A 25,701-nucleotide genomic window follows, 5' to 3' on the forward strand; every position below is an offset into this window, starting at 1 on the left:
TTCCCTGCTTATTGCTAAGAAACAAGACAGGAGGCCTCTGTGCAGGACATGTCGTCAACCCCAGTCCTCGGGACAACTCTCCCTCGCATCCTCTGCCTGGGGACGCTTTCCAACTGGCCTGCTGGAGCCAAAGACAGAAGGGAGACGACTCTGGGGCGCCAGGCCTTCCCTCAGGGCAGTGGAAAAACGAAGGTTAGTGGGTTGGGAGGTAAGGAAGAAAGTGGCGCAGTCTTCAGACCTGACTTGTATGTGAAAGGAACAGCTTTGTGTGGAAGCACAGCCATGCAGCCAGCCCCAGGCTCTACTCAGGAAGGAACTGCCTGGCCCCAACCCTGGGTCCTAGCAGGACTAGGAAGACAGCAAGAGGAGGAGCCCAAAGAGGGATTCAGATGTGCCAGCAACAACAAGCCCCTGAGGAGGGGAGGTGAAAGCCAGACTGCTCCAATCCCTCAGTTAGAATTCGAGGGTCGCCTCAGGGACGTGGACAAAGGCAGAAGCTGCAGTGACCGCCCTGGGTCACTTAACTGCCCCGCTTTCATTTCCAATGTCTTTTCTTGGAAAAGTATAACAGCCACGTGATGGGCTATCTGTAGATGGCTAGCCACAGAGTAGGTCCTCAATAAAAAGTCTTTATCTTTAGCAAAAAACGCCCCCTGCTTACATTCTGAGCACAGAGATCAGCAGGGGCATGGCTCCTGGAGTCATCTGCTCCAGCGTTCAAAAGTTCCTTAGGAGGGAAAGTTAGAAAGAGACTCTACGAAGCCAGTCCTGTCCCCTCTCCTGGCTGGCCGCAGTGTGCAGAAGGACCTGCTCCACTGGAACCTTTCTTTTCCCCTCCCAGGCGACGTCCCTCCGTCCAATGGGTGTGTCCGTCGGACAGGAGGTGATACTTGAACGGCTGCGAGCGCAGGCAAGTGCGGAGGAGCAAGGGCGCCAGCAGAAGTGACAGCATGGCTTCCCGGGACGCCCCGCCGGCCACCAGCTACGCCCCGCCCGACGTGCCCTCGGGGGTCGTGGCCTTGTTCCTCACCATCCCCTTCGCCTTCTTCCTGCCGGAGCTGGTGAGTGCAGCGGCCGCCACCTGCGGGGAGGGAGGGGCAGAGCCTTCCCGGAGCTTCCCCAGCCAGGGTGGGGACAGGCAGCTCCCCCTTTCCTACCGTCAGCCTGACCTCAGGCTGGGACCCTTTAGAGAGGATTTTTCCCCTTCTCCAGAGGATGAGGAGCCATCCCGAGGCCAGTTGCTTGCTGGAGGGATGCAGCCACTTCCTGGACTACCCAGACCCCTAAGAAAATTCGATCACCTGGTTTCTTCCTCCCTTTGGGCTTTCCAAAAGTTCAGAGAACCAGGCAGACTCTCCTTAAGGGCCTTCTGAAAATCTCCTAGCATTTTCTTAAATCACTTCAGTTGACTTTGAACTTTGATTTATGTGTGCTCCTCACAGGACGGAGCTCACGGCAGCACCATCCATAAAACAATCTGAACCGCCTAGGTTACTCAAGAAAACTTGTTCCTGCCCGACTCTGGGACACCGGCACAGAATTGGGCTCTATGCCCTGCCTGGGCTCAGCAAAGCATTCGGTAGAAAACAGGTTCCGTCTGCTCCTGCTGCCGTCCACATTCCCCGAAGCCTCCCGTAAAATCTAGTTGGTGGGTGAAATTTTCTTCCTAGCGGTGAATTTGACAGCGCTGCCCCTGGGCTGGGAAGAAGACCTGGAGTCAGGAAGCCAGGTCGCCTGGGTCCCACAGGTGGGTGGCCTTGACAGGAACTCCACCAAAGAGGTAGGGTTCTTACAGCACCATTCCCCCACAAACGTGGGCATCCTGCCAGGCTCATCACATCCTGAGCTCTGTGCGCCAGGCCCTGGGTGTGGCCCTCACTTTGGAACAGCCACATGGATGACAGGATGGAGGCTGACTCGGCTGCTTTTTATTGAGCATACGTGTGTCAGTCGTGTGAATCATTGTTGGAAGGGTGGTCACCTCCCGGGGACTCTCTGTGGCTGGAGAGAGGCTTGGGACTGTTTTCTGAACAGTAAGAATGTGGCACCAGCAAGAAGGGACCATTATTCCAGCCAGGCCTGTCACTATGATGGATGATAGGGGGAGGGGGGAAGCAGCCAGGCAGAGAACTGTCACTAGAGGGGACTACATGTCCCCTCCTGTCCTCCTCTTGTAGTTGGGCTCCTGGAAAAGTGCTTTCGTAGTGTCCTGGGACTTTGAGATGATGAGGACATTGTCATCGGTTTGACTTTCTTGACTTATTTTTAAATAATTTTAGATGTGTCCGAAAGCTGGCTGTACAGGAAAATCTATCTACTCTCATTCTGAACCCCATGGGTCCTCCAAACCAGGAAGTTAACATTAGCACTCTGCTATGGACCATTGTTGTCCTGTTGCTCATTTCCCCACTGATGTCCTTTCTCTGGCCCAGGATCCAGGTCAAAACTCCTCCCTGTGCTTGGTCGTCCTGTCCCCTTCAGCCTGGGGCGGTTCCACTGCCTCAGACTTGCTAGAGAAAGCGCTAGTCAGCTGCTATGCACAGCGCCTTTGCAGTTAGCCTTGTCCTGTGTTTCCTTGCTGTCATTCTGGGTTTTTTTTTAATTTATTTTTTAATTCACTTTACATCCTGACCATAGCCCCCTCCATCCTCTCCTCCCAGTCCACCCTCCCTCCTTCTTCCCCCATCCCTGAAATGGGGAGCCCTCCTTCCCTACCAGCTGACCCCAGCCTGTCAAGTTTCATCAGGACTGCCTGCATCCTCTTCCTCTGTGGCCTAGCAAGGTCGCCCTGCTAGGCAGAAGTGATCAAAGAGCAGGTAACAGAGTCCATGTCAGAGAAAGGCCCAGCTCCCCTTACTAGTGACAGCACGTGAAGCCTGAGCAGGGGGTCTAGGTCCTCTCCATGCATGGCCCTTCCTTGGTGCATCCGTCTCTGCAGGACCACCTGGGCTCAGATTTTTTGGCTCTGTTGGTCTCCTTGTGGGGCTGCTGTCCCCTCTGTGTCTTTCTATCCCCCCACTTCTTTCATAAGGCTCCCTGTGCTCTGCCCAAAGTTTGGCTGTGAGTCTCAGCATCTTCTTTGTCCTGTTGGGTGGAGCTTTTCAGAGAACCTCTATGGTAGGCTCCCACCCTGCTTCCCATGTCTATTCTATTTGCCCTTCTGGATGATAATTGGGTTCTCCTCGATGCTTAGCTCCTTTAGGTCTGTGGATTGTAGTATGGTTGTCCTGTATTATAAGGCTAATATCTGCTTGTAAGTATATACGTTGAGTGTCTTTCTGGGTCTGGGATGACCTTTTCTAGTTCCATTAATTTTCCTGCAAATTTCATGATGTCCTTGTTTTCTGTACTTTATTTTTTTTAATTTGCAAGCCATCTTTATTCATTGATAAGAAAATACAGAAATGGGTGAAACCAACATGTATGCATGAGTTCATCTATGCACATGAGTCATCTGTGTGTGTGTGTGTGTGTGTGTGTGTGTGTGTATGTGAGTGTCTGTGTGTTGAGTGCATCATTCTGCATAAGCTTCTTGTACCTTCTGTGAGCATGCATAGCAAAAACTCCAGAACAATGTGTGCTTAGATAGAGGATGGGGAAGATGGGAAGAAGTCAGGGCAGGGGGATCAATTTTTGATTCCATGAGCAGAAGAAGCTGGGAAGACATGTCTGTGTGCTGAACCAGTTTGCCCCAGGCCCTCCTTTGGCTCTGGTGGGCTCCTGTATTCCCCCCTCTGCTGTCCACTGGGGCAGTGTGAAAGCACCATGCCTCCAGGCACCCCTGACTCTTGGCCCTCTGGTCTGAGATGAATGTCTATAGAATGGATAGAAAGCAGGGAAGCCAGGATACCTCTGTAGAGCACAGAAAACAAAACCCAAGAGCTAGGGTGCAGTGATTCCTCCATGGGGTAGGTGGGGGTTACATCACATAATGGTGTCTCCAGTGACCCCCCCCCAACACCAGCCACTGTCTGTGGAGCACCGCATGGAAACCAGGGGTGAGCAGGTTCATCATCAGATCAAATCAGACAAGCCACCCTGGCTGTCGAGGAGGCACAGCCTCTAGCTCTTTGTGGTTCTTGAAGATGACAGGCTAAGGTAGCTCAGGCTCCCAGTAGCCTACTCTAGTGACCTTTGACCTTTGCCTAGGATGCTTTATTTTCCAATCTTCAGCATTAAAATTCACATTTTAAAAGTTTTTGTTCTGCAGCAGTGATAGTTCCATAGGAATTTGCATTCCCTGCACTCTTCCCCCCACCCCCGACCCTCCAGCGACCATATCTTTCCTAACTAAATTTGTTTTAGAATTGGGAAACTGAGGTTGGAAAGTCAGATCTCTTGTTCAGTGTAGGTTTGTCTGAGGGCAACCAAAGTTCAGGACTGTCCCATCACACCAAAGTCCCCCCTTTGCTACTCTCTAGAGTTCTCGGTATTCCAAACAGTCTGTTAGAAATAAGCTCTTCCACGAGATAAATTTTTCAGTTCAAGATAGTTATATAAATAAATGTCACTGAATTACCTTTTGAGACTCTCTCGTCCCATGAAGCATACTGTCCTTGATGCCTATCTGGATGTTGTCTGTAGCCACAGATATTCCACGGTAAGGATTTACCATAACCCAACCCACCTCTAGTGAATTGTCCTTTTCTTGGTAGTTGAGACTACCAAGAGCTGCTATTGGCATTTCTTGTCCAGGCTCTTGGTGGGGAGCATTTTCCACTTCTCTGTGGGGAAACACCTAAGTGTAACTTGCTGGGTAGATAGTGGATATCTGTCTTGTTATTATTAAGAGACTGACGAGCTGTTTTCCAGGGTGGCTGGAAAGTGTTCGGTTGTTTGTGGTGCCATGTTTACTTCTTCACGAGCATGGCAGGAGACTGTTCAGCGTAGTGGGCGATCTAGAGTTCTTATTTGAAAGCACAACTTGAAAACAACCTCTGAGGGTGAGGAGCCTTTTGCTTGGTGGGTTTTTAAGATGAAGACAGACCTCCATTTATCTACCCACCCCATGCAGAGCCTAAGCACCCAGTTACCCCAGTACCGGGGCTGAGCACGGGGTGAGCATGGCAGCCAGCCCTCCTTCTCCCTGCAGAGCCAGTGTCTGAGAGCAGAGGGCCCAGCACATCAGGGCCTGGGCGGCTCCTGGGATGACTCCTGAGCTCCCTAGCAAGCTGAAAGGGAGAAGCTGAGAGCTTATCCCAGTGGCTGTCCCCGGGGAACGCTTTATGAGGGATGCCTTATGAAGGGCCGAGGAAGTCATCTGAACTTCACCCTTCTCATTATTGACTCTTTAATTAGATTTTTGCCTAATTAAAAAGCAGCAGGTGAGAAAATTCTTAGAGAGTCAGCTAGTTAAAAGGAGAGTTGGCCTGAGCCCGCTGTTTGATGTTGGGTCCTCTCTTTCAGGACATACTTCTCTCCTCAGGTTGGAGGAAACACCCAGACGTCCCAAGCAGTTCATTCTGCCCCACCCCCACCACAGGAGGTTCATATCTATGTTTCACCCCAAGCCCCCAGTTTCACCCTGACACTAATCTGCTTGTTTTTCTATTTAGCCATATGTAATAGTTTGTCTGAAATTGCAGAGAACCCAGCTAAAGGCAACCTGCTGAGACTGAAAGCACCCAGATGGCCTGCACGGATTCAGGGACTCTCCTTAGAAGTTGGGTGTTCTGTCCCTAGCTGTCCCTGACACCCCTTCCAATGGCCCTGGCTCATGCCAGCAGCTAAAGTGAAGCCTGTTCCTCATAGATTGACTTTCTCACTTTTCCTTCTGCCTCAGCTTGAGCTCTGTTCCGTAGTTGCTAAAAAATAAAAAGGGAGACAGGATGGGTCGGTGGGCAAAATGGTCATTGTGAAAGGGTGAAGGCCAGAGGTCAGACCCTCAGCACTCAGGTAAAAGCTGAGAGAAGCAGCCCCTGTCACCCCAGCACTGAGGGGCAGATGTGTGGATCTGGGAACTCACTGGCCAACCAGTATAACCAAAGCAGCAGGCTACAGGTTCAGGAAGAGACTCTAATCTCTAAATAAATAAATAAATAATTTAAAAAGCCATTGAGAAAGTCCAGTGTCAGACATGTGGCTTCCAAATGGGTGCACAGCAGAACAGGTGTGGGCAAGTACACATCACACATGCATGCATACATCACCTCCCCCCCCCCCCCCCCCACACACCAAGAGCACTCCAAGGTTACAGAAGCAATCCAGAGAATAGTCAACCCGGGAAGAGACCATTGCCCACCTCAGATTGGGGAGATGAAAGGGAAGTGGTGCCTGACTTGTTGATGTCTAGATCAAGGCCCCAAAAGGGCCCTTGTAAAGCAGTGGTCACCCAGATAGGGGCCCCTGGTCCTAGGGGGTAAAAGCCAGGAAAGACTGGAAATGACCATTAAAAGGCCCCACTCCTCACTTCTCTCCCTTCAACTCCCCATCACCAGAACCTGGCAAGGATGAGGCAGGAAGTCCATGTCTGGAGGAAGATGGAGGAGCAAGTGCTTGCTTGGGGAGATGCCTGTCTGGTCTTGCATCCCACCACCTCTCCCTTCCTACGTTTTGGAAGCATCTTGGTCTGTTCTGGCTACATGAGCCAACTAAACCACCAGCAACTTTCTTTACAGAAGCGGTCTCTCTCAGTGTGAGCAAGACAGGCAGCTATGGACAGTCCTGGAAGGCCAGCAGATCAGAATGATTTCATGCGCATGTCAAGCTTGAAGGAAATAACCTGGGACCAGAATCAGAGGGCCTGGGATGGAGTCTCACAGTTAACAAGAGCTAGCCTGGGCACTCAATTCATTCTACACCCCACCCCACCCCCAGTCAGGGCAGAGCTGGGAGTCAGGAGAGTTTCTAGAGAGTTCCCCAGATTGGAGTGGAGGAGGTAGGTTAGAAGAAGCAGGAAATCAAAGATCTTTGGGCTTTGTCCCCAACTCCACTCCAGTTCCCGCCTCTGTCAATCTTTCATTTTCACCCTCCATCACTGCCAGTCAGCCTTACGTCTGCACATCCTTGGCCTTCCCCATCTGGATTCCTGATCTCCACTACCTGCCCACAGTGTACCTAAGAAATACCAGGTGGACCCCCAGAGTGGAGCCTCAGGGGGGCTCCCCATGCAGAGGTCCTAGGAGCTGGAGACTACAGCAGGAGTTCTCAACCTGTGGGTTGTGACCCCTTTGGGACTCAAATGACCCTTTCACGGGGCCACCTAAGACCATGGGAAAACACTGGGTACTTACAATTCACAACAATAGCAAAATTATAGTCATGAAGTCGCAACAAAAGTAATTTTGTAGTTGAGGGTCACACAGCATGAGGAAGTATATTAAAGGGTCTCAGCATTAGGAAGGTGGAGAAGCACTGCTCTAAAGTGTTCTGATCTGTTTTAGATAAGCCCATCTAAATTCCTGCTGTGGGTGGTTTTTTTGAGCTTTTCTTTTCGATTCTGCCTCTTCGGCGTTTATAACACTCAGCCCCTGCCCATCTGCATTCCCTCTCTGATTTCTTTAAATGCCATCATCGTCTTTAATAATACAGTTTTATGCCAGGCCTTTGGGTCATCCTAGGATGGAAAGGGGTGTGGGGAATAGACAAGGAAGAGGCAGTGGGGAGGGAAAATCCGAACGGAGAACCCCACTCATTTTCGAAGAATTCCAGAGACCGCTGGGCACAGTGGCTCGCTCACACCTGTAATCCCAGCACTCAGGGAGGCAGAAGCAGGCGGATCTCTGTGAGTTCAAGGACAGCCTGTTCTACAAAGCTAGTTCCAGGACAGCCAAGGCTACACAGAGAAACCCTGTCTCAGAAATCAAAAAGAATAAAAAGAAAGAAAAGAATTTCGGGGAGCTAGAAGAGAACAGAGCAGGAAGTGGATAAGAATGAAGCAAACGAGCCTCTGTTCCCATCAATCCTGTCTCCTGCAAGAAGTACCAGCTCACAGCTGGGCCACAGTTGCAGGCCCAGAAAGTATTAGTTGGCACTACCTGATTAGCGTGTCCAAAGACCTGTCTTTCTCAAGGTGGCTGTCCCTACTTGGGACTTCTTGACACCAGGATTTCTGCCTGATGCTGGGGACACGAAGATCTCAGAACCCAGTCCTGCCTCAGAAACTCAGGACTCAGCAAGCAGAGAAGAGTGACAAAGTAGAGGGTAGCAGTCCAAGTGTGCCGGGGTGTGGTAGGGTGGCTTTCTGGAGAGATGACCTCAGTCTAGTCCCTGCCCTAAGGTCTGATGACGGCTGAGCTGAGGAGGTCTTGGAGGAATCAGTGGGAAGACTGAGCGAGCCAATGCCTGATGGAGGGAAAGAGAGGAGAGACCTCCATGAAGGATGCCTGGGTTCCTAAAGACGGTGGGTGTCAAGAGCACAACTGAGGGCTTCCTGAGAAAAGACAGGAAATTAGTCAGAGCCTAGGCCAAAGAGTGAGAAGGAATCAGCCTACGTGTGAGGCCTAGGGGGTGTTGAGGCCCTAAATGAGGAGCACATTTAGCTTCCTAAAATCCACAAATGGGGACAAAAAAAAAAAATGGGGAAAAAAAATCCTTTAACACCTAGCATTTTATTTTTAATTTATTTTTAAAAATCAGGAAAGAAAGTGCCTTTCACCTTTGGGTAGATAAGAATTTTTTTTTGTTGTTTTTTAATCATTCTATTTTATGTTACATTGTAAATCTGCGCAGTCTGATCAATAAAACCCAGGTCAGCCTGGGTCTGAATGAGAGGTGTGGCCCTGGAGCAGGAAGCCCCCAGAGCAGGGAGGAAGTGCAGGCTGGTTTGCTCGTCTGCATGGAAGTCACTAGCTCCAGGTTTCCTGGGCTTGCAGCCAGGTCTGGAGAGTACTTACAGGGCCTTTCTGTGACTGTTCTGTAAGGAGCAGTGGCCCTTGGGGCTCCAGCCCACACTATCTGGAGAGGACAGAATAAGAAATGGCCTCATAGGAGGCCTGGGCAGGCTGGGCAGGCAATTTCCTGCTAACCTTCAAGCCACAAAGAGAAAAATGCTCTTGCCATGAGTCAGGGCAGAATGACTCAGAATTTGCAAGAGTCCTGTGTGTATTTATTGAGCGTAGAAGTGCCATACAATGACTGTTGGTTTTGGGTCCTGATGGAGGTCCTTGGAGAAGTTCCTTGGCCTCTCAGAGCAGTTTCCTCCTGAGACAAAGCAAATATGGCTGTCTGACCCAGGAGCTTCAGAAAGGCGGCCTAACCAGTGCTGCCAGGCTATTCACAGCACCCTGTGGGAGCCAGTGTCTCTGAGCTATCAAAGAGGCCTGGCCAAGAACACCCAGATACGCTCGCTGGCTTAGAGCCAGCACTGCCTGTGGGTCTCTGGCCTCTGCCAGGGCCATTCCTAGCGGGAGTCTGCATTGGGTGCAATCCTTGTGTCGGTGACTAAACGAGTCAGTCACCTCTGCTGATGCACCTTCAGAATATCCTTTATTCCTCAGCTAAAACTTCTGCTGTGAACTGAGCATGCCCAGAGGGTCTCCCGTCCATCACTTTAATCTTTGCTAGTGTGTTCTGAGGTTTGGAGCCAAACACCAACCCTACCATAGTATGTTGACTCCTTTCTCTTTAAATTCTGACCTAAAATTGAGCATGGTGAGCACGGTCAGCAAGAATTCCACCCCATATGAATACACCCTCTGAATAAAATTCCCAGGCTTTAGACGTGACCCCCGTACTCTCCTTGCCTGTCAAAGGTTGTAACTGTTGTAGCTCTCTACTTGTGTATCCAGGCTTCTTTTAGCTCTGCTTCCTCCAAGAAGCCAACCCATTGCATTCTGTGACACTTGGAGACATGACACACTCCAGGGTCCCTCCCTTGGCTTAGAGTCAGGGAGGCATGCCAGAGGATGGTCTTCCACAATTGACCATGTTTCACAGAAAGAGATATATTTCCATGGCAATGGGTGTGTGTGTGTGTGTGTGTGTGTGTGTGTGTGTGTGTGTGTGTGTGTTTTGAAACAAAAGACTCAGGAAACAGTATTTCCTTTTCTTTGGATATTGTACTCCCATACTTTCCATTCTGTTCTGTTTGATTTCTTCATGTCGGTCAGTGACCCACTAACATGATGTCATAACCTAAAATGGGTCCATTTGAAAGCTCCAGTGGAGCAGGGGGTGGTGGTGCACACCTGTAAGCCCAGCAATTCGGGGGGCAGAGACAGTCAGAACTCTGAGTTCGAGGCCAGCCTGGTCTACAGAGTGAGTTCCAGGACAAGCCAGAGATACAGAGAAACCTGGTCTTGAAAAACCAAAAAAATAAGAAAGGAAGGAAGATCCCAATGGAGAGGCTAGTGCTGAGAGCTGGGGAGTCTGGCATGGCCTATGGTGCTCCTCCCTGGAGAGGCACCAAGCTTGGAGGTCACTGGAATTAGGGGTCTGGAGATGGCTCAGCACATAAGAACCTGGGTTGCTCTTGCAGAGAACCTGAATCATATCCCCAGGGCACATACTGGGCGGCTCCCAGCTGCCTGTAACCCCAGCCTCTGAGTATCTAACATCTTCTTTTGGGCCCCACAAGTATCGGAGTCACATACTCACCTACCCTACCTCTCCCCCAACACACATTGCATAATTAAAAATAAAATAAGTCTTTTTAACGGGAGATGAGTGGGGTACATAGCTCAGTAATAGAGTATTGCCTGACATGCACAAAGCCCTGGGTTCCTTTTCTAGCCCTGGGAAAGAAGTGTTCATAACAATTGTGCGAGGGGAGGAATAAGACATGATGAGACATTCCTTTACTGCTCACACTGTTTCTAAATCAGCTTGAAATCTCCGAGTTCCACGGTGACTCCTTCCGTTTGCTCTGGAGTTGCGGCATTTCCACTGGATGGCACAAACCCGCAAGCGGAGTCTCTAGCCACAGGAACGCCGGTTGGATGGGTCGCCACCCTCCAGACCTTTTGCAGGGGATCTACCTCATAAGAACTAAACAGAGCCCAGGGCGTCTCACTCGTTGGTGAAGGAGTATTTGAGACCCCTGTGTGTAGCAGTACCATTCCCCATAGCCAAAAGGTAGAAGCAACGCACATAGGCGAGAGGGGGAGCAGAGGACGATGCCTCTTGGCTTAGAGGGGATCTTGCCCCAATGAGCCCAGTGTGAGCTCAGACTCTCTTAAGTTGAAAAAGGGAAATTCTGACACATGCTAATCATGAGCCCCCGAACCAATATGCTAAGTGAGATCAGCCAGTCACAGAAGAGAAATCCTTTGTGATTATTTTTTTATCTGAGCTACCTAGAGTAGTCAAGCGCATAAAGAAGAGAGTGATGTCTGCTGAGGCTGGAGAAGGGGGAGAGAGGGAGCTAAAGTCACTGTTTTGTGATCAGGAGCTGGACTGCGTCGGTGGTTACACACAGCATGCGTGTGAGTGATGCCGCTAAAATGGTTAAGATGGAAATCTTGTGTGTTTCAGCACAAGTTTTAGTACAATCTTAGCCAAAGGCTGAGAATCTACAGTCTTAGTACAATTCTTAAAAGGGGAAAGGTATACAACCTGAACTCGAGGGACAATAGTGTTTTCTTCATCTGGAGGCATCGAGGTGTTATAGGGAGCCTTTAGGGTTTTGGAATTCCCACTGTGGTCCACACCTGAATGAGTCCTATATGGGACTCACTCTGCCCATGCTGTTGGTAGTTCCAGGACCCCTGGCTCCCTTTCACTGCTAACTTTATAAGCCTCACCATTCGTCTGACTTGGCCTTTTGCTCTCAGTTCACGGGGATACACTCTGTTGTCACCCGAGAACCAAGCAAGGGAGGAATCTGTCACGAAAACTGAGACAGGTAGGAGAGAAAGGAATGTGGTGTTGGCAGGGAGAGCCGCCCAGCTATGCAGAGAAACCTGCCTCCAGCCTCTCCACCCTCTGTGTGCCTCCAGTTCTCAGCTCTTTGTCCACCCCACACTGAACCCACCCCTGGCTTAGAGCCCCACCATGCAGATTTGACACCATCACATACTTCCCACCTGGTCCTCTTCTGGGGCCATCACTTCAGTAGAGCCTTTCTCTGAAGCTCTAGGCAGACTGCATCAGGCCTTTGTCAGCCCCAGCCACTTCTGCTACATTGCTGGACAAGGCAGGTCTCGTCCGGGACACTTTAGGACCCTCCCTTGGGTAGCCTACTTACTCTTGTTCTTTTAAAATTTATGTGTTGTTTGTTTTTGGATCATTTTAACCATGACCTTCATCACACATTGAAACCTCTGTCCCCTGCTGGTTGTGGTGAGAGAGAGGGAACTCTCCAAACAGGTCTCTGTGAGACCCTGAGGCAGCATCTCAGTCTGGGAATACTCCATTCACTTTCTTCCTGTTCCGCATAAATTTCAGACTGCTGGCATGCTGCTATCTGCTGGGATTTGTTCCGTTTTAGGGAAATAAGTGCTTTTCTTTTTCTTCTTTCTGAAGTCTGCAAAGGGTCCCACTCTGGCACAGTTGATGTAACTGGTATCCTCTAGATAAGTGTTTGGGTCAAGCTATCTTTTCTGTCGTCACCGCATGTCAGATGGACATGCGGTGAGGGGCATATGACAAATCTGAAGGCAAAAACGTGTGTGTGTGTGTGTGTGTGTGTGTGTGTGTGTGTGTGTGTGTGTGTCTATCTGTCTGTCTGTGTCTGTGTGTAAGTGTATTTTTAAAGGCTTTCATTTGTTCTGCCAAAAGGGTCTATGGCCCCAAATAATATCCAGCAGATCAGAATGGGGCAAAGTGGAAGCAAACGAAACTGGTTGAGGGTTTGGTTTCAGTAGTACCACCTGGACAGCTTCCAACAATGCAGCTTCCCTGGCCACTGAGCTGCCTCAAGTCCTCAGAGAGTTCCAGGAACCCATAAGTCTCAGAGCCCTGCCCTAAGGTGGTGCCAAGCTTTTCTGGGTTTCTGTTTTGGTTTTGTTGTTTTCTGTTTTGCTTTGCAGTATTGGGAACTGAACCCAGGGCATGGATGAGGCCAGGCAAAAACTCCACCATCAAGCCACACCTCAACCCATATGTATCCTGGCACCTCTTTACGGCTGTGCCATATTTTGAATTCTTTTCCTTCATTCAGCAGTTTTCAAAGACAGCAAGGATGTTCCAAAAGTTTTTGGGTTTTTGGCTTTTTTTTTTTTTTTTTAAGAACTCTTGTATTTCAGCTTAACTGATTCTAATACTTACAGCTGTTGTATCCATTAGAAGCTTTTAGGGCCCTATATTTGGTCTGAGCCCTGAGCCTCTGGGGATCTTGTTCTGCTCTATTGATACCACGCGCTGGGTCACCCCCAAACCTCACCCACTCCTCAATATCCCTTCAATGTGTATGTGTGTAGGTATGTAGGTAGGTAGGTACATGCTCCTGAGTGACCATGGAGGCCAAAGATGTTGGGTCCTCCTAGAGCTAGAGAAACAAGAGTATGGGCTACCCAACATGGGTGCTGGGAACTGAACTCAGCTCCTCTGCAAGAGCGGTGTGCGTTCTTAACCACTGATCCATCTTACCAGCACCCAACGAGGGAGTCATACTCTAAGACACAGGACCAAGCCTCTGGTTCGAGTCTGTTCCACATTTCTTTCTTGCTCCTTTTTCTTTTCTTTTTTCTGTGGGGTGGGGGGTGGGGGAAGCAGTCTTTACTATACATCTCTAACCTTCCTGGAACTCATCATGTAGACCAGGCTGGCCTCAAACTCTAAGAGATCCACTTGGCTCTGCCTCCCGAGCCCTGGGATTGAAGACATGAGCTGGGCCCTTCATTCTACTTTAAAAAGCCTTCGAGTTGTAAATCTGTGAAGAGTGTGCATTTTCTTCATGAGAGAAAGACCCTGCCAGAGTTGTATTTAAGGCACACTTACTCTGCATGTCTAACTGCAATAAACTGGCCCTCCATGTTGGGGTGGTGGGAGGGGGAGGGCGGCAGGGGAGAGCTGTGTAGGCGGCTGGAAGAGTCTGTCAGGTTAAATACGAGCTTTTGAAAAGAAGTTGAAAAGCAAGTTCCCAACCCAGACTACTTGAGGTAGACGTGAGACACCAAACACCACTGGGTTTTAGTTCACCGGGAGTTGACCTCTGGACCCGGTGCCACCTACTGTTTAGAAAGCAGAGAAGTGTAGAAGCAAAAAAACGAAACAACTTCCCTCTGCTTAGTGATTATGCATCAGGGCTAGTTTAAAAAAATTTTTTTTTCCATGTAATGTGAGTAGTTCTCCAGGCCTAGAGGTCTTCGAGTGAACAGTGGGTCCAGGGATTCCCAACTGAAGATGGGAGGGGGGAGGTCCAAATGGGCTCCCTGGTGCCGCAGGCGTGAAGCCCTGGCTGTGGTTTTTGCTGTGGTTCATTCCGGGGGCGCCTAGCTCCCCCTGCCCTCGACAAGAACTCTGGTTAGGAGGACAGCCCACAAATCACCTCCCCCGTGTCCAGCCTCCATCCCCACACTGCCTGTGCAACCTCAGCTCCCTCCAGGGCGGGCGGTGACCACATTCACAGCGCTGGCGGCTAAGGCAGCTTCTGGTGACAGGGAAGGGTTGGCGGGCATCCCTTTCCGCTCTGACAGGGGCAGGGGGACAGAGGTACCTGCCTGACCGCCATGCCCAACACGGGTGGGCTGAACATAGCAGCGAAAAGACCTGATGGTTCTCCCGAGGATTGCACAACAGATTAAATGAGACCGTTTGAGTGGAGAGATTTAAAAAACAAAAACAAAAAAAAAACCTGTGAAGTTCCCGTTGAGCATGAGGTGTGAGGGAGGGGCAGGGTGTGAGGGAGGGGGAGGAGGGGGAAGGCCTCTCACCCCAGATGTCTTCTCCCTAGGCCAAGTCAGTGCGGTTCATCACAGACACTTCCAGATTCAGCCTAGAACTTCCAAAACCTCATGTGGAAAATGATTGTTGAAAGGGGCGTGCGTGCGTGCGTGCGTGCGTGCGTGCGTGCGTGCGTGCGTGGTGGGGGTTGTTCGCAGAACCAGTAGGCCCTTTAAATTAAATCTTAAAATTTAGAAGAAAGTTCATACAGACCTGCAGGGTGTTTTGACCACATTCACCCTCATCGCCCTCTGTCTTGTCCGGCTGCCCTCCCACTGGCTGTCTTCCCAAGCAGTATCCCTTCTACGTTTTATTATTTTTTATTGTTTGCTTACTCGTTGAGTTTAATTAGGGTGGTTTACAGACGCATGGGTGGGGGCTTATTTACCCCATGGTAAATAAGCTACACCCCTGATGAAAATGCCACCCCATGCCCCGTCAACCATTACCTGCTATAACTAACCATTACCTCCACAGGGACGAATGGACATCGGGAGTCCCTTCCTTATCCGTGACAGAGCGTTGATGGTCCAGTCATTTGTAGGTCTTGCGCTGGCAATTATAGCCTGTCTGAGTTCAGGAGTGCAACAACTTGTCAGGAAGGTGGCAATTCACAACACCCCTCCCCTTCCTCCGGCGCCTCCATTTTTTCTGCACCCCTCGTCCTCCGTGGTCTTTGGGCCTTGAAGTAGGTGACGCAGATGTCTCACAGCAGTCCTTTGTTCTTGGCATCCTGATCAAGAACTTGTGTATTAAAAGGCAGCCAAGATGCTGGAGCTGGGTTCACCCTGTAAGACCAGGGCTTTCACTCCTCGCCTGGTAGTCAGCTGTTTCGCCCCCTCTTCCCCTTAGAGCCCAGGATTCTCCAGAGAGGCAAAAAAAAAAAAAAAAAAACTTTTCCTGAAGGCAACAGTCACAAAAGCCTCACCAGGCGACGATGGGGTGGCCGAGCCTATATCTGTGTGTAGTCCTAGGCCAAGGCAGCTCCTGAAGGCAGGGGCTCGGCTGCAGAAAGCAAAGCCTGAAGGCAGAGAGGTCTTCGGCTGAGCTAGGCAGAAGCAAGTCAGTCTCTACAGAGGGATTTCCAAAAAGAGATATCCAGTGAGCAGGTGCATGTGTGGGGCTGAAGGTCACAGAAGAGAAAGGGACAGAGACAAGTCACAAGTTCCTGATGTCACAAGTCAATGTTGTCCTTGAACGCACCGCTTGGGGCAGGAGAGATGACTCAAGGGTTCTTCCGGAGAACCTGGGTTTTCTTCCTACAGTGGCAGCTGATGGAAGTCTGTTACATCTGGATCAGATCCAGAGGACCCAGCGTCCTCTTCAGCTCTCTGAGGGCACCACAGACATGCAGCGCACTGGCATAGCATGCAGGCAAAACACCCATACACGCAAAACAAAGAGATGGAATCTTAAAACACCATATGTATGTATATATATAAAATCATTGATTAATTATTTTTTAAAGGAAGGGAGGGCACTTGTTAATGAAAGTGAGGAGATGGAGAGCCAAGGGTTCTTCAGAAGAGGCACCTGGAAGGAGATCTGCTCAGAAATGAGACCAACAGAATCATGTAATTCCTGTGTGGACCCTCTCCCTCCAGGCTTTCAAGTAAACATTCCATCTGTTGAACATTTAGCTCTAACCCTGTCCCCCAACCCCAGCCTGGCTCCCCCACCACAGCCCTGGCTCCCCTCTCCACCGTTTTGGACTCTAGGTCCTATTTATTTATTTATTTACTTACTTACTTACTTATTTACTCACTGATTAATTGATGTGTATGGGTGTTTTGCCTACATGTGTGTCTGTGCATCTCATGCATTTCTGGTGTCTGAGGAGTCCAGAAGAGGGTGCCAGATCTCCTGCCACCGGAGTTACAAATGATTGTGAGCCATCCTGTAGGTGCTAGGATTCAAACCTGTGTCCTCTGGAAGAGTACAGTGCTCTTAACTGCTGAGCCATCTCTCCAGCTCATCTAGGTCCTTTTAAAAGATGAAATCACAACTCATTCTGGCCTCAAGGCGGGGGGACCCAAAACCTCAAATTTGTATTTTATTTTTCATGTGAAAAATCCTGTTTTAAATACAAACAACTTGTTCAGATAATCTTAAAAACACCTAGCAACACTGCTTAGGCTAAAAGCTGTGGCCCCACTTGACTGGAAGTCTCTCCTTTTGCAAGGCTGGTTAACCCCTTTAATTTTACAGGCTCAGACTTGACCATGACTCAGAGAGGCCAGCCTTCCTCCGTGTGGGCACTTACACATGCCATGGTCACAGTGCAGATCAGGGAGCAACCAAAGAGGGTGGGTCCTCTCTGTGGGTTCCAGAGGTCAATCTTGGGTTGTTAGAGTTGACGGCAAGCTTCTTTGCCCAGTTTTTGACCCTCAGCTGAGCTTTCCAGCCATGCCCTGCAAAGGGATCCCCCTCTCACCGACACACAGGAGACAAAGCCCTCTGTGCTCTCCTCTCACAGGTGTTTGGATTCTGCGTGTGGACGCTAGTGGCTGCTACTCATGTGGCACAACCCTTGCTGCATGGATGGGTGCTGTACGTCTCGCTCACATCGTTTCTCATCTCCCTGATGTTCCTGATGTCCTACCTGTTTGGGTTTTACAAACGATTTGATTCCTGGAGAGTTCTGGTAAGAACCCAGGGGTTGTGCCTCCTGGACTGGAGTCCTGGGTTTGTAAGGATGGTGGGTCTTCTAGGTGGGGAGGAAGAATGAAAGACCTGGGATTAGAGACCCCACAGGGAATAGATTCCCATGAAACAGAGTTCTTATTTTAGTGTGTCGGTTACTAAGCCAAAATGAAAACGTATTTGTAAATTTTTCCTTGCATTTCCTTCCACTGCCTTCCTTGTTAGGACTGCACTCACCTTCCTGAAGTTAAGAATATTGTCTGGAGAGAGAGCTCAGCAGTAAAGAGCACTTGTTGCTCTTGCAAAGGATCCAGGTTTAGTTCCCAGCACCCACACAGAGGCTTACAACCATCTATACACCCAGGTCTAGGGGCATCTGTTGCCCTTTTCTGGTCTCCACAGACACTGCATACATCTGGTACACAGAAATAAATACACACACACACACACACACACACACACACTGTCACACACATACACATGTGTAGGCACAACACATACTCTTAAAATAAACTAAAAAAATCTTATCTGGCTGAGCATGGCAGTATGTACTTATAGTTCCCCAGTAATTCAGAAGTGTGAGACAGGAGGGTATATTGAATCTTAGGTGTTCAAGGCCAGTTGGGCAACATAGAAAGACCCTGTCTCTAAAAAATAATTCTGGGCTAGAGAAATGGCTTAGTCAGCTCCTTGCAAGAACAAGGAGCTGAGTGTGAATCTCCACAGTCTCCATAAAGCCTGGGGTGGCAGAGCACACATCTGTAAGACCAGTGCAACCGTGGTGACCCGGGAACAGAACTTCTGACTTTCAAAGGCCTCCAAGGCATATGTGCCCTACACTTCCCCAGAGGCTGCAAAATACAGACAGCCCACTGCTACCTTCACTCAAGGACTAATGAGCATTTTAGTGGCTTCAGGACATTCCTGTTGAGTTGAAAGCGTAACACAGAGAATCAAAACTACAATCAGGGGCTGGAGAGATGGCTCAGCAAGGGCAAGGGCCTGCTGCCAAACCTGGCGACCTGGGTTGAATCCCTGGAACTCACATGGTGGAAGGAATGCACTCTAACCTCCACACGTGCTGTGTCCCTGCCCCAACACACTGACATACTTACATACATACATATAAATATTTTAAGACAACTGAAGTCAGAAGTCAAATTCCCCTGACTCCAACATCAGCTGAGCCTCAGTGTCCTTCTCTATAAATTGTCAATAATGCAAGCAATAATGAAATCAACTGTGAGCATTACAGAAGGCCAAGTGTATTGTCCAGACAGTGACAAGGCCAGAGAGAATCGTCATCAGACTGAAGCTTAATGTGGTAGGCTAGTAGCATGCAAAAAGATGATTGAAGAATTCAATCAAATCGAAAAAAGCAGAAGCCAAGAACTGAAGAGATACAAAGCAGCATGCAGCAGAGAGAAACTTCAGAAGCATTTCAGAGTGTTGTGGGAGGCAGATCTACTCAGTCAGTGTTTCATTACCTCTCTGCCCTGGAACACTTGCAGATGGGGCTTTTCATGGGTTCAGATCTTGGCTTACCATATATTTGGCATTCATCTTAATCTTGAGGTTCCATTTCCTTAAGATGAGACTGTTGTGGTTCATTTAAAGGTGTGGCCTAATAATATTTATTATTAGCCTTATAATTATTATGGTGGTATTATCTGACCCACTTTTATAATCAATAAAAGATGCAGACACCTGATAGATTTTAGAATAGCCTCATCTTACCTGGGGCAGAGTAGATATTAACCCTCTAAACTACCTTTACCTCTCAGCCCCATCTCAGGCTACCTCCATAATTCCATAAATACTTGCTTTGTTCTTTTTTAAGATTTTTTTTAAAAAATATTGCTACCTAGCAGTGTATCAAAGCAGATGCTAAGACTAATATCCAAACCGTGGGCAGAGAGTAGGGAATCATATGAAAGAAGAGGGAGTTAGTAAGACCTGTATAGGACGAGAGTGCCACAAGGACCAAATATATCTGGGCACAGGGGTCTTTTCTGAAACTGATTCTCCAACCAAGGACCATGCATGGATATAACCTAGAACCCCTGCTCAAACGTAGCCCATGGCAGCTCAGCATCCAAGTGGGTTCCCTAGTAGGGGGAACAGGGACTGTCTCTGACATGAACTCAGTGGCTGGCTCTTTGACCTCCCCCCTCCCCCACTGAGGGAGGAGAAGCCTTGCTAGGCCACAGAGGAGGCCATTGCAGCCAGTCCTGATGAGACCTGATAAGCTAGGGTCACATGGAAGGGGAGGAGGACTTCCCCTATACTTGGACTTAGAGAGGGGCAGGGAGGAGGTGGGGGAGGGAGGGTGAGATTGGGAAGGAATGAAGGAGGGGGCTATGGCTGGAATATAAAGTAAATAAACCTGTAATTAATATAAAAAAGAAAAAATATTTTTAAAATTTTATTTTGTTTTGTCTGCACATACACCTTCACGCCAGAAGAGGGCACCAGATCTCATTATAGACAGTTGTGAGCCACCACGTGGTTGACTAGGAATTGAACTCAGGACCTCTGGAAGAGCAGCCAGCGCTCTTAACCTCTGAGCCCTCTCTCCAGCCCCTTGCTTATTCTTCATCTGGGCTGCTTCCTCCATCCATGCCGGCCATGTGCTTCTCTCCACACTAAGCCAGGGTCGGTCCCTGTCTCTTCTTCCTCTTCCTGTTGCTCTCTCACATTACTTCTGTCCCCAAAGCCTTCCAACCTTGACTTTTTATTTATCCACTCTTGTATGCTGCATAGATATCCCATTAAAAACACCGCACAGAAGGGCAGGGGAAATGTCTTAGCGGGTAAAGTGCGTGCTTTACAGGCCTGAGGACCTGAGTTGATATCCCCAGCCCCCATGGAGAAAGCCAAGCATCTGTGACCCCCGAATTTGGTGGATGTGGAGGGTGGAAGGGCCGAGACAGAAGCATTCTTGGACTTCCTTGCCAGCTGGTATAGCTAGATGTATCTCAAAAAAATGAGATGTTAAGAGGCTAGCTGGGGAGGTGGCTCAGTGGCTAGAGGCATTTGCTGCTCTTGCAGAGGAACGGGATTCAGCTCCCTGCACCCGCATCAGGCTGCTCACAACTAATTCCAGCTCCAGAAGATCTGCTGCCCTTTTCTGGCTTCCACAAGTCTGTATGATACACATATAGACAAGCAGGCACACAAATAAAAACGAATTTGAAAGCCAGGTATAGTGACGCATGTCTTTAATCCCAGCACTCGAGAGGCAGGGGCAGGCAGATCTCTGTGAATCTGAAGCCAGCCTGGTCTATGTAGAGAGTTCTAGGATAGCCAGAGCTATGTAGTGAGACCTTGGAGAGGGAGAGAGAGAAAGAGAGAGAGAGAGAGAGAGAGAGAGATTGATTTAAGAAAAAACAATAGAGGAAGACTTCTGAATTTGACTTCTCCCCTACACGCACAGAGACAGAGACAAAGAGGAACATTATAATGAAAGCAGCAGGGGATGGGCTTGCCTCTCTCTCCCCCTCTTGAGTAACACTGACCTGTGCCTCTGCTCTGCCTTTCCAGGACAGCCTGTACCACGGAATCACAAGCATCCTGTACATGAGTGCTGCCGTCCTGCAAGCACACGCCACTATCGTTTCTGAGGGCAAGGACCACAGCCAATACTACATCAATGTTGCAGCCTCGGTGAGCGCTTGCCAGATTGCTGGCAGTGACACAGACATGCACCTATGGAAGGCACTTATTACATTCGGTTCAGTGCTGTCTTCAGTGTTTTGGACAACTGTGTCAAGATGCAATAGACTGGAGGAGGGAGCAGTGTGCGTGCATCCGTGGGTGTGTGGGCGTGGGTTTGTGCATGTGTATGCAAGCTTCAAGGATTAACCTCTTGTCTTGCTTTTGTTTCTCTCAGACCCTCTCTCCAGGCTTCAGAATTGTGTTCCCTCCCCAAATAAACAAAACCACATTTCTCTTTTCTTGCTGACATTTGCTAAAAATTCCAGCTGCCCTGCAATGGAGCCTGAGTTGCTGGGCACAGGTAGCTATTCTGAGTCCTTTTGTTTCAGTGGCAGAAGTCCACGGAGATGGCATTCCACGGAGATGGAAGGCAAAGCAGGCACAGCAAACTGTGGAAAGGCTCGAGGTCCGGGTGATGACACCCAAGTGGTGGGGGCATCTGAGCCCACCTGTCTCTTTCTCTGCTGTGAAATGGCACCCCCTTGTTGCAGAGAGCTCACAGTGAGCAGCCCTACCTTGAGTGTGAAACAGCGTGACCCATGTCGATGGCTTCCAAAGGCTGTCATGCCATGCCAAAAGCAAAGGCTGCATTAGAAGGCACTGTCCCCAGAATAAGAACAGAGTATCAAACAAACACTGTGGGCCCCTGGGAAGGCCACGGTACTTCCCAGCAGCCTTCTAGCCTCTCTCATCCCTTTCCTCTTTGTCAAGGCTCCTGGACTTCCTTAGACTCAAATATGGCTTTTTGGTGGCCTCTCCACTGCTGCTGGCTCCCAGCCAACCCCCAGCCACACAGGTTTTATTGCTGTCTCTCAGACACACAGACCCTCTCACTCAGGATCTGGATAGGGTCACCCACATCTCCTTTTCCCAAATGCCAGTCCAACAACCCTCACCAAGCACCACTCCCCTTCTGCCCTCCCTGCTTCATACTCTCCTGGCCTTATCTCCATCTGGACTATTTGTATAGTACCTGATCACTTAGCTTCTTGCTGAAAAATGTAACCTCTGTGAGGCTTATTATTTTCATATTTCACACAGCCCCATATTTGTGACAGCCAGGCTGGTCTCAGATTTGTCATTCTCCTGATTCAGTCGCCTGGGTGCTGGCATTAAAGGCATGTGTCACCACGCATGCTTAGGAGCAAGAACTTTTTAATGTCTTGCTTACTGCTGTAGAAATAATCTTGAAGCTTCAAAGCTATTAGATGGATGGATGAATGGATGATGGATAGATTGATCACAGATAGATTAATGGATAATAGATCAATGGATGATGGATGGGTGAGTGGCTGGCTGGCTAGATGGATGGATGATTGATGGATTAATGGATAATGGATGGGTGGATGATGGATGGATAAGTGGCTGGCTGAATGATGGATGGGTGAGTGGATAGATGGGTGGTTGGATTGGTAGGTGGGTGGGAGGATGGATGGGAAGAGACAGTGAGTGAACAGGACAGTGAGGCTGGAGTGGCCTCCATCCTAAGGAGAGCCATTGTGTCATTTTATACTCCATTTTAATTCTGGTTATGTTTTCCTGATGGAACAGAAGAGTCAGAGCAGACAAGAGATAGACTGAGACCTTAAGTAGACCTAGTGAGAGATAATGGCCGAGACAAAGCAGGTTGGATGTACCAAGCTAGCATAGCAGACTTTGAGGCTGACTTGGGCCTTGACATTTAGATAGAAGGAGTGAGAGAGATCTCAGGTCTCTGTCACTGGTAGCTGGAAGGGATGTGGGTCCTGGGGCTGACTGAGCTTAGTGGCGTTAGGAGATCAGCCTGAGCCATTAAGAGATGGAGAAGAACCTGAGACATTCACAGACAGGTTCTTCAAGCAGAGTTCTGGGCCAGTGAGCATAGCTCTGAGAGTGGCCAGAGCACGGAGGCACAACCGGGCCCAGGAAGGCAGCTCAGCATGACACAGGCCCCAGCTCATGGAGGGAGAATAGCTTTGCAGCCAGGTAGAGGTCCAGCTGGCAGTTGCAGAAGGTCCAGGGACAGCACAGCTGGAAAACCTAGCCCTAGCCTCGACCAAAGAGGAGCATCCCCAGAGGATGGAGTGCCTGGTGCTGGCTGCTCTCAGGCCAGGCAGGGAACACAAGGCTAGGTGGGGTCTGGAGCCCTTGGGGTTGGGCATAGGCCCTGCACTGACCCTCTTTAATGCTCCCTGTCTTCTTCCAGTTCTTCGCCTTCCTCACCACCCTGCTCTATATTTTGCACGCCTTCAGCATCTATTACCACTGAAGCGCAGGGAGGCCCAAACCCAGTGAGACTCATCTCTGAAGGGCGCGTGATCACCCACCAAAGCAGGTTTTGCCATTCCACTTCCGGGTGATGAATCCGCCAAGCCACCCACGGGGTCAACAGACCATCTTTCTGGAATGTATGAGGAGACCCACTTTGGCATTTTCCTCTTTGGACATTTTTACTCCTTGTGGTGACTATGAGAAAACTATCCGGCCCACCACCACCACCAAAGATGACTGCCCCTCCCCCTGCGCTGAAGATTCCCCCATCCCCACCTCAAACCCCTCTGCCCAGCCACCGCTGCTGTCCTGAAGATGGCTGCCTTTTGGAGTTTCCTGACGGTGAACTCAGCTTTTCTAGAAAATCAACCTTGAACCCTGCACCCAGCATTCAAAATGCCAGCTCTGCTGCCACTCCTGTTTAGGATATTTTCGTCACTGGTGCTCCCCGTGGTAGGTTTAGGGGACATTCAATCTTATTTTCTTAAACAGGCAAGGCTCCAGAAGGCCCAAGGGTTTAACGCTCTTGCACAGATCTTCCTTGTTAGCCTCTGATGTTGGCCTGGAGCAGTTGTGACTTGCCTTCCTTCCCCGTCACACCCCTACTTCCTCTGCATTAACGACCCATGTTTACCCCACACTGGAGGGGTAAATGTGTGGGAGAACTGAGCGGTTGGTATTCGGGAGTCAGAATGGGAAAGTAGCCAGTTGATGCATAAGCCGGCTCATAAGCCGGCTCCTTGGGAAGCTGCAGGGCTCAGTGCGCCTGCGCGGACCGTCAAAGCCCAACCAACCTAAGCTAAGGACCAGGAGCTTCTTCACCCTTCAGAAAAGACTTCAGCGAAGGAGATGGGAACACAGCAACCATAGATTTACCTTCAGGCACCTCCCAGAAACACGGTGGGGAGGGGGAGTCGTTGCTGTATTGTTGTGGTGGCTGTAAAAAGACCCACTGGAGGTCTGTGCTCATTTCTGTGTGCCCTCAACTCTTCCTGGGGACCCACTGGGTGGGGCCAGTATGTAGGATTCATCATGGGAGAGTATTTGTGTTTGGGGACCTTTGGGGTTTTGCCAAGAACTGCCTCAAAAAACAAAACAAAACAAACAAAAAACCCAAGAAAACAAAAAAAAAAAAAAAACCCATGAAGTTAAGTGAGCACTCCCCAGAGCTAGCTGGGCTTTCTGTCCTATCACCATGTGGGAAGCAACTAGGCCCTCACCCGAGGGCCCCTGCATGCCAAGGGTCCTCGCCCAACAGGCCAACAGGACACAGCCCCAAAACGCCTAAATAAATGATTACCAAAAGGGACTTTTGAAGCCAGCTTTTCTCCTTCCGGGTGTGTTGGGAGAGGGTGGGCGTGCAGACTTAGCTCCACTTTTGTTTACCAATCACTAATTGCCCTTATATCTTGAAAAGCCACCATTTAGCTCTTCTTTTGTAGCCTGGCAGCTAGTTGTCTGTGATGCTCGCCGTTAGATATTTACCGAATGGCCACGTGCAAATAAAAGATGTTTGCAGAGTGGGAAGTGTGGAGTCTGTCGCTGTGATATTTCTGGCAGCTGGACCCAGGCATCATTTTTTTTGTTGCTTCTACTATGCAATGTCAAAACTACCCTTGGGATGGTTTTAAGCCTCGAGAGCTAAGTCCTTCCCGGAGTGTTCTATCGCTGTGAGGAGACACCGTGACTGAGGCAGTTTTTAAAGGGAAGCCTTTAACTGGGGGCTTGTTGAAAATTTCAGAGGGTGAGCCCGTGACCATCATGGCAGCAGGTATGGCAGCAGGCAGGCATGGTACTGGGGAAGAAGCTGAGAGCTTTATAATCTGCAAATTGCAAGGAGCAGAGGAGGGGGGAAGGAAGGGAAGGGAGGGGGAGGGAGGGAAAGACTGGGCCTGGCTCGGGCTTTTGAAACCTTAAAGCCCACCTGAGGGGCACATCTCCACATCCCCTGATCCCTCCCAAATAGTTCCATTAAGGACAAAGCATTCAGATATGTGAGGCAGTGGGGGCCACTCTTATTCCATAGCCCCAGGGTCGGAAAAGCAATGATTCCATCTTACTTGTAAGGGAAGATAGAATCTGTTTCCAGGGCCCTGGGTTGAGGTGTCACCTTCATTTGGGTGCCAAATCCAACCTCAGGCAATTAGACACAATTGGTGTCCCACCAGCCAGAGCTAGGAAGACAGGAGGGCCTCCCCTTCTCTTCAGTTTGTGTGGCTCCTTGCTTCCTGTCCCATTTTTCTTCTCTTCCCACCATAATGCAAGTCTTGTCCAGCTCCGAAGACACAGCTGCCCCACTCACTGCACTGTGCTCAGCCCAAGCCTGGC

General features: G+C 49.6%; 1 protein-coding gene across 1 annotated transcript; it reads left to right on the forward strand.

Annotated features, from left to right (window-relative positions):
- The first annotated feature begins 877 nt into the window (after nt 1–877).
- On the forward strand, nt 878–24,900 carry Mall (mal, T cell differentiation protein like). Its single transcript, XM_055616195.1, has 4 exons — nt 878–1,061; nt 17,240–17,407; nt 20,950–21,072; nt 23,309–24,900. Exons 1-4 carry the CDS (start codon nt 951–953, stop codon nt 23,369–23,371), a joined length of 465 nt encoding a protein of 154 aa, XP_055472170.1. The 5' UTR covers nt 878–950; the 3' UTR covers nt 23,372–24,900.
- Nucleotides 24,901–25,701: the final 801 nt, after the last annotated feature.

This window comes from Psammomys obesus, unplaced genomic scaffold (genome assembly GCF_907164565.1).
Source record: "Psammomys obesus unplaced genomic scaffold, mPsaObe1.curated_primary_1811, whole genome shotgun sequence".
Lineage (NCBI taxonomy): Eukaryota > Metazoa > Chordata > Mammalia > Rodentia > Muridae > Psammomys > Psammomys obesus.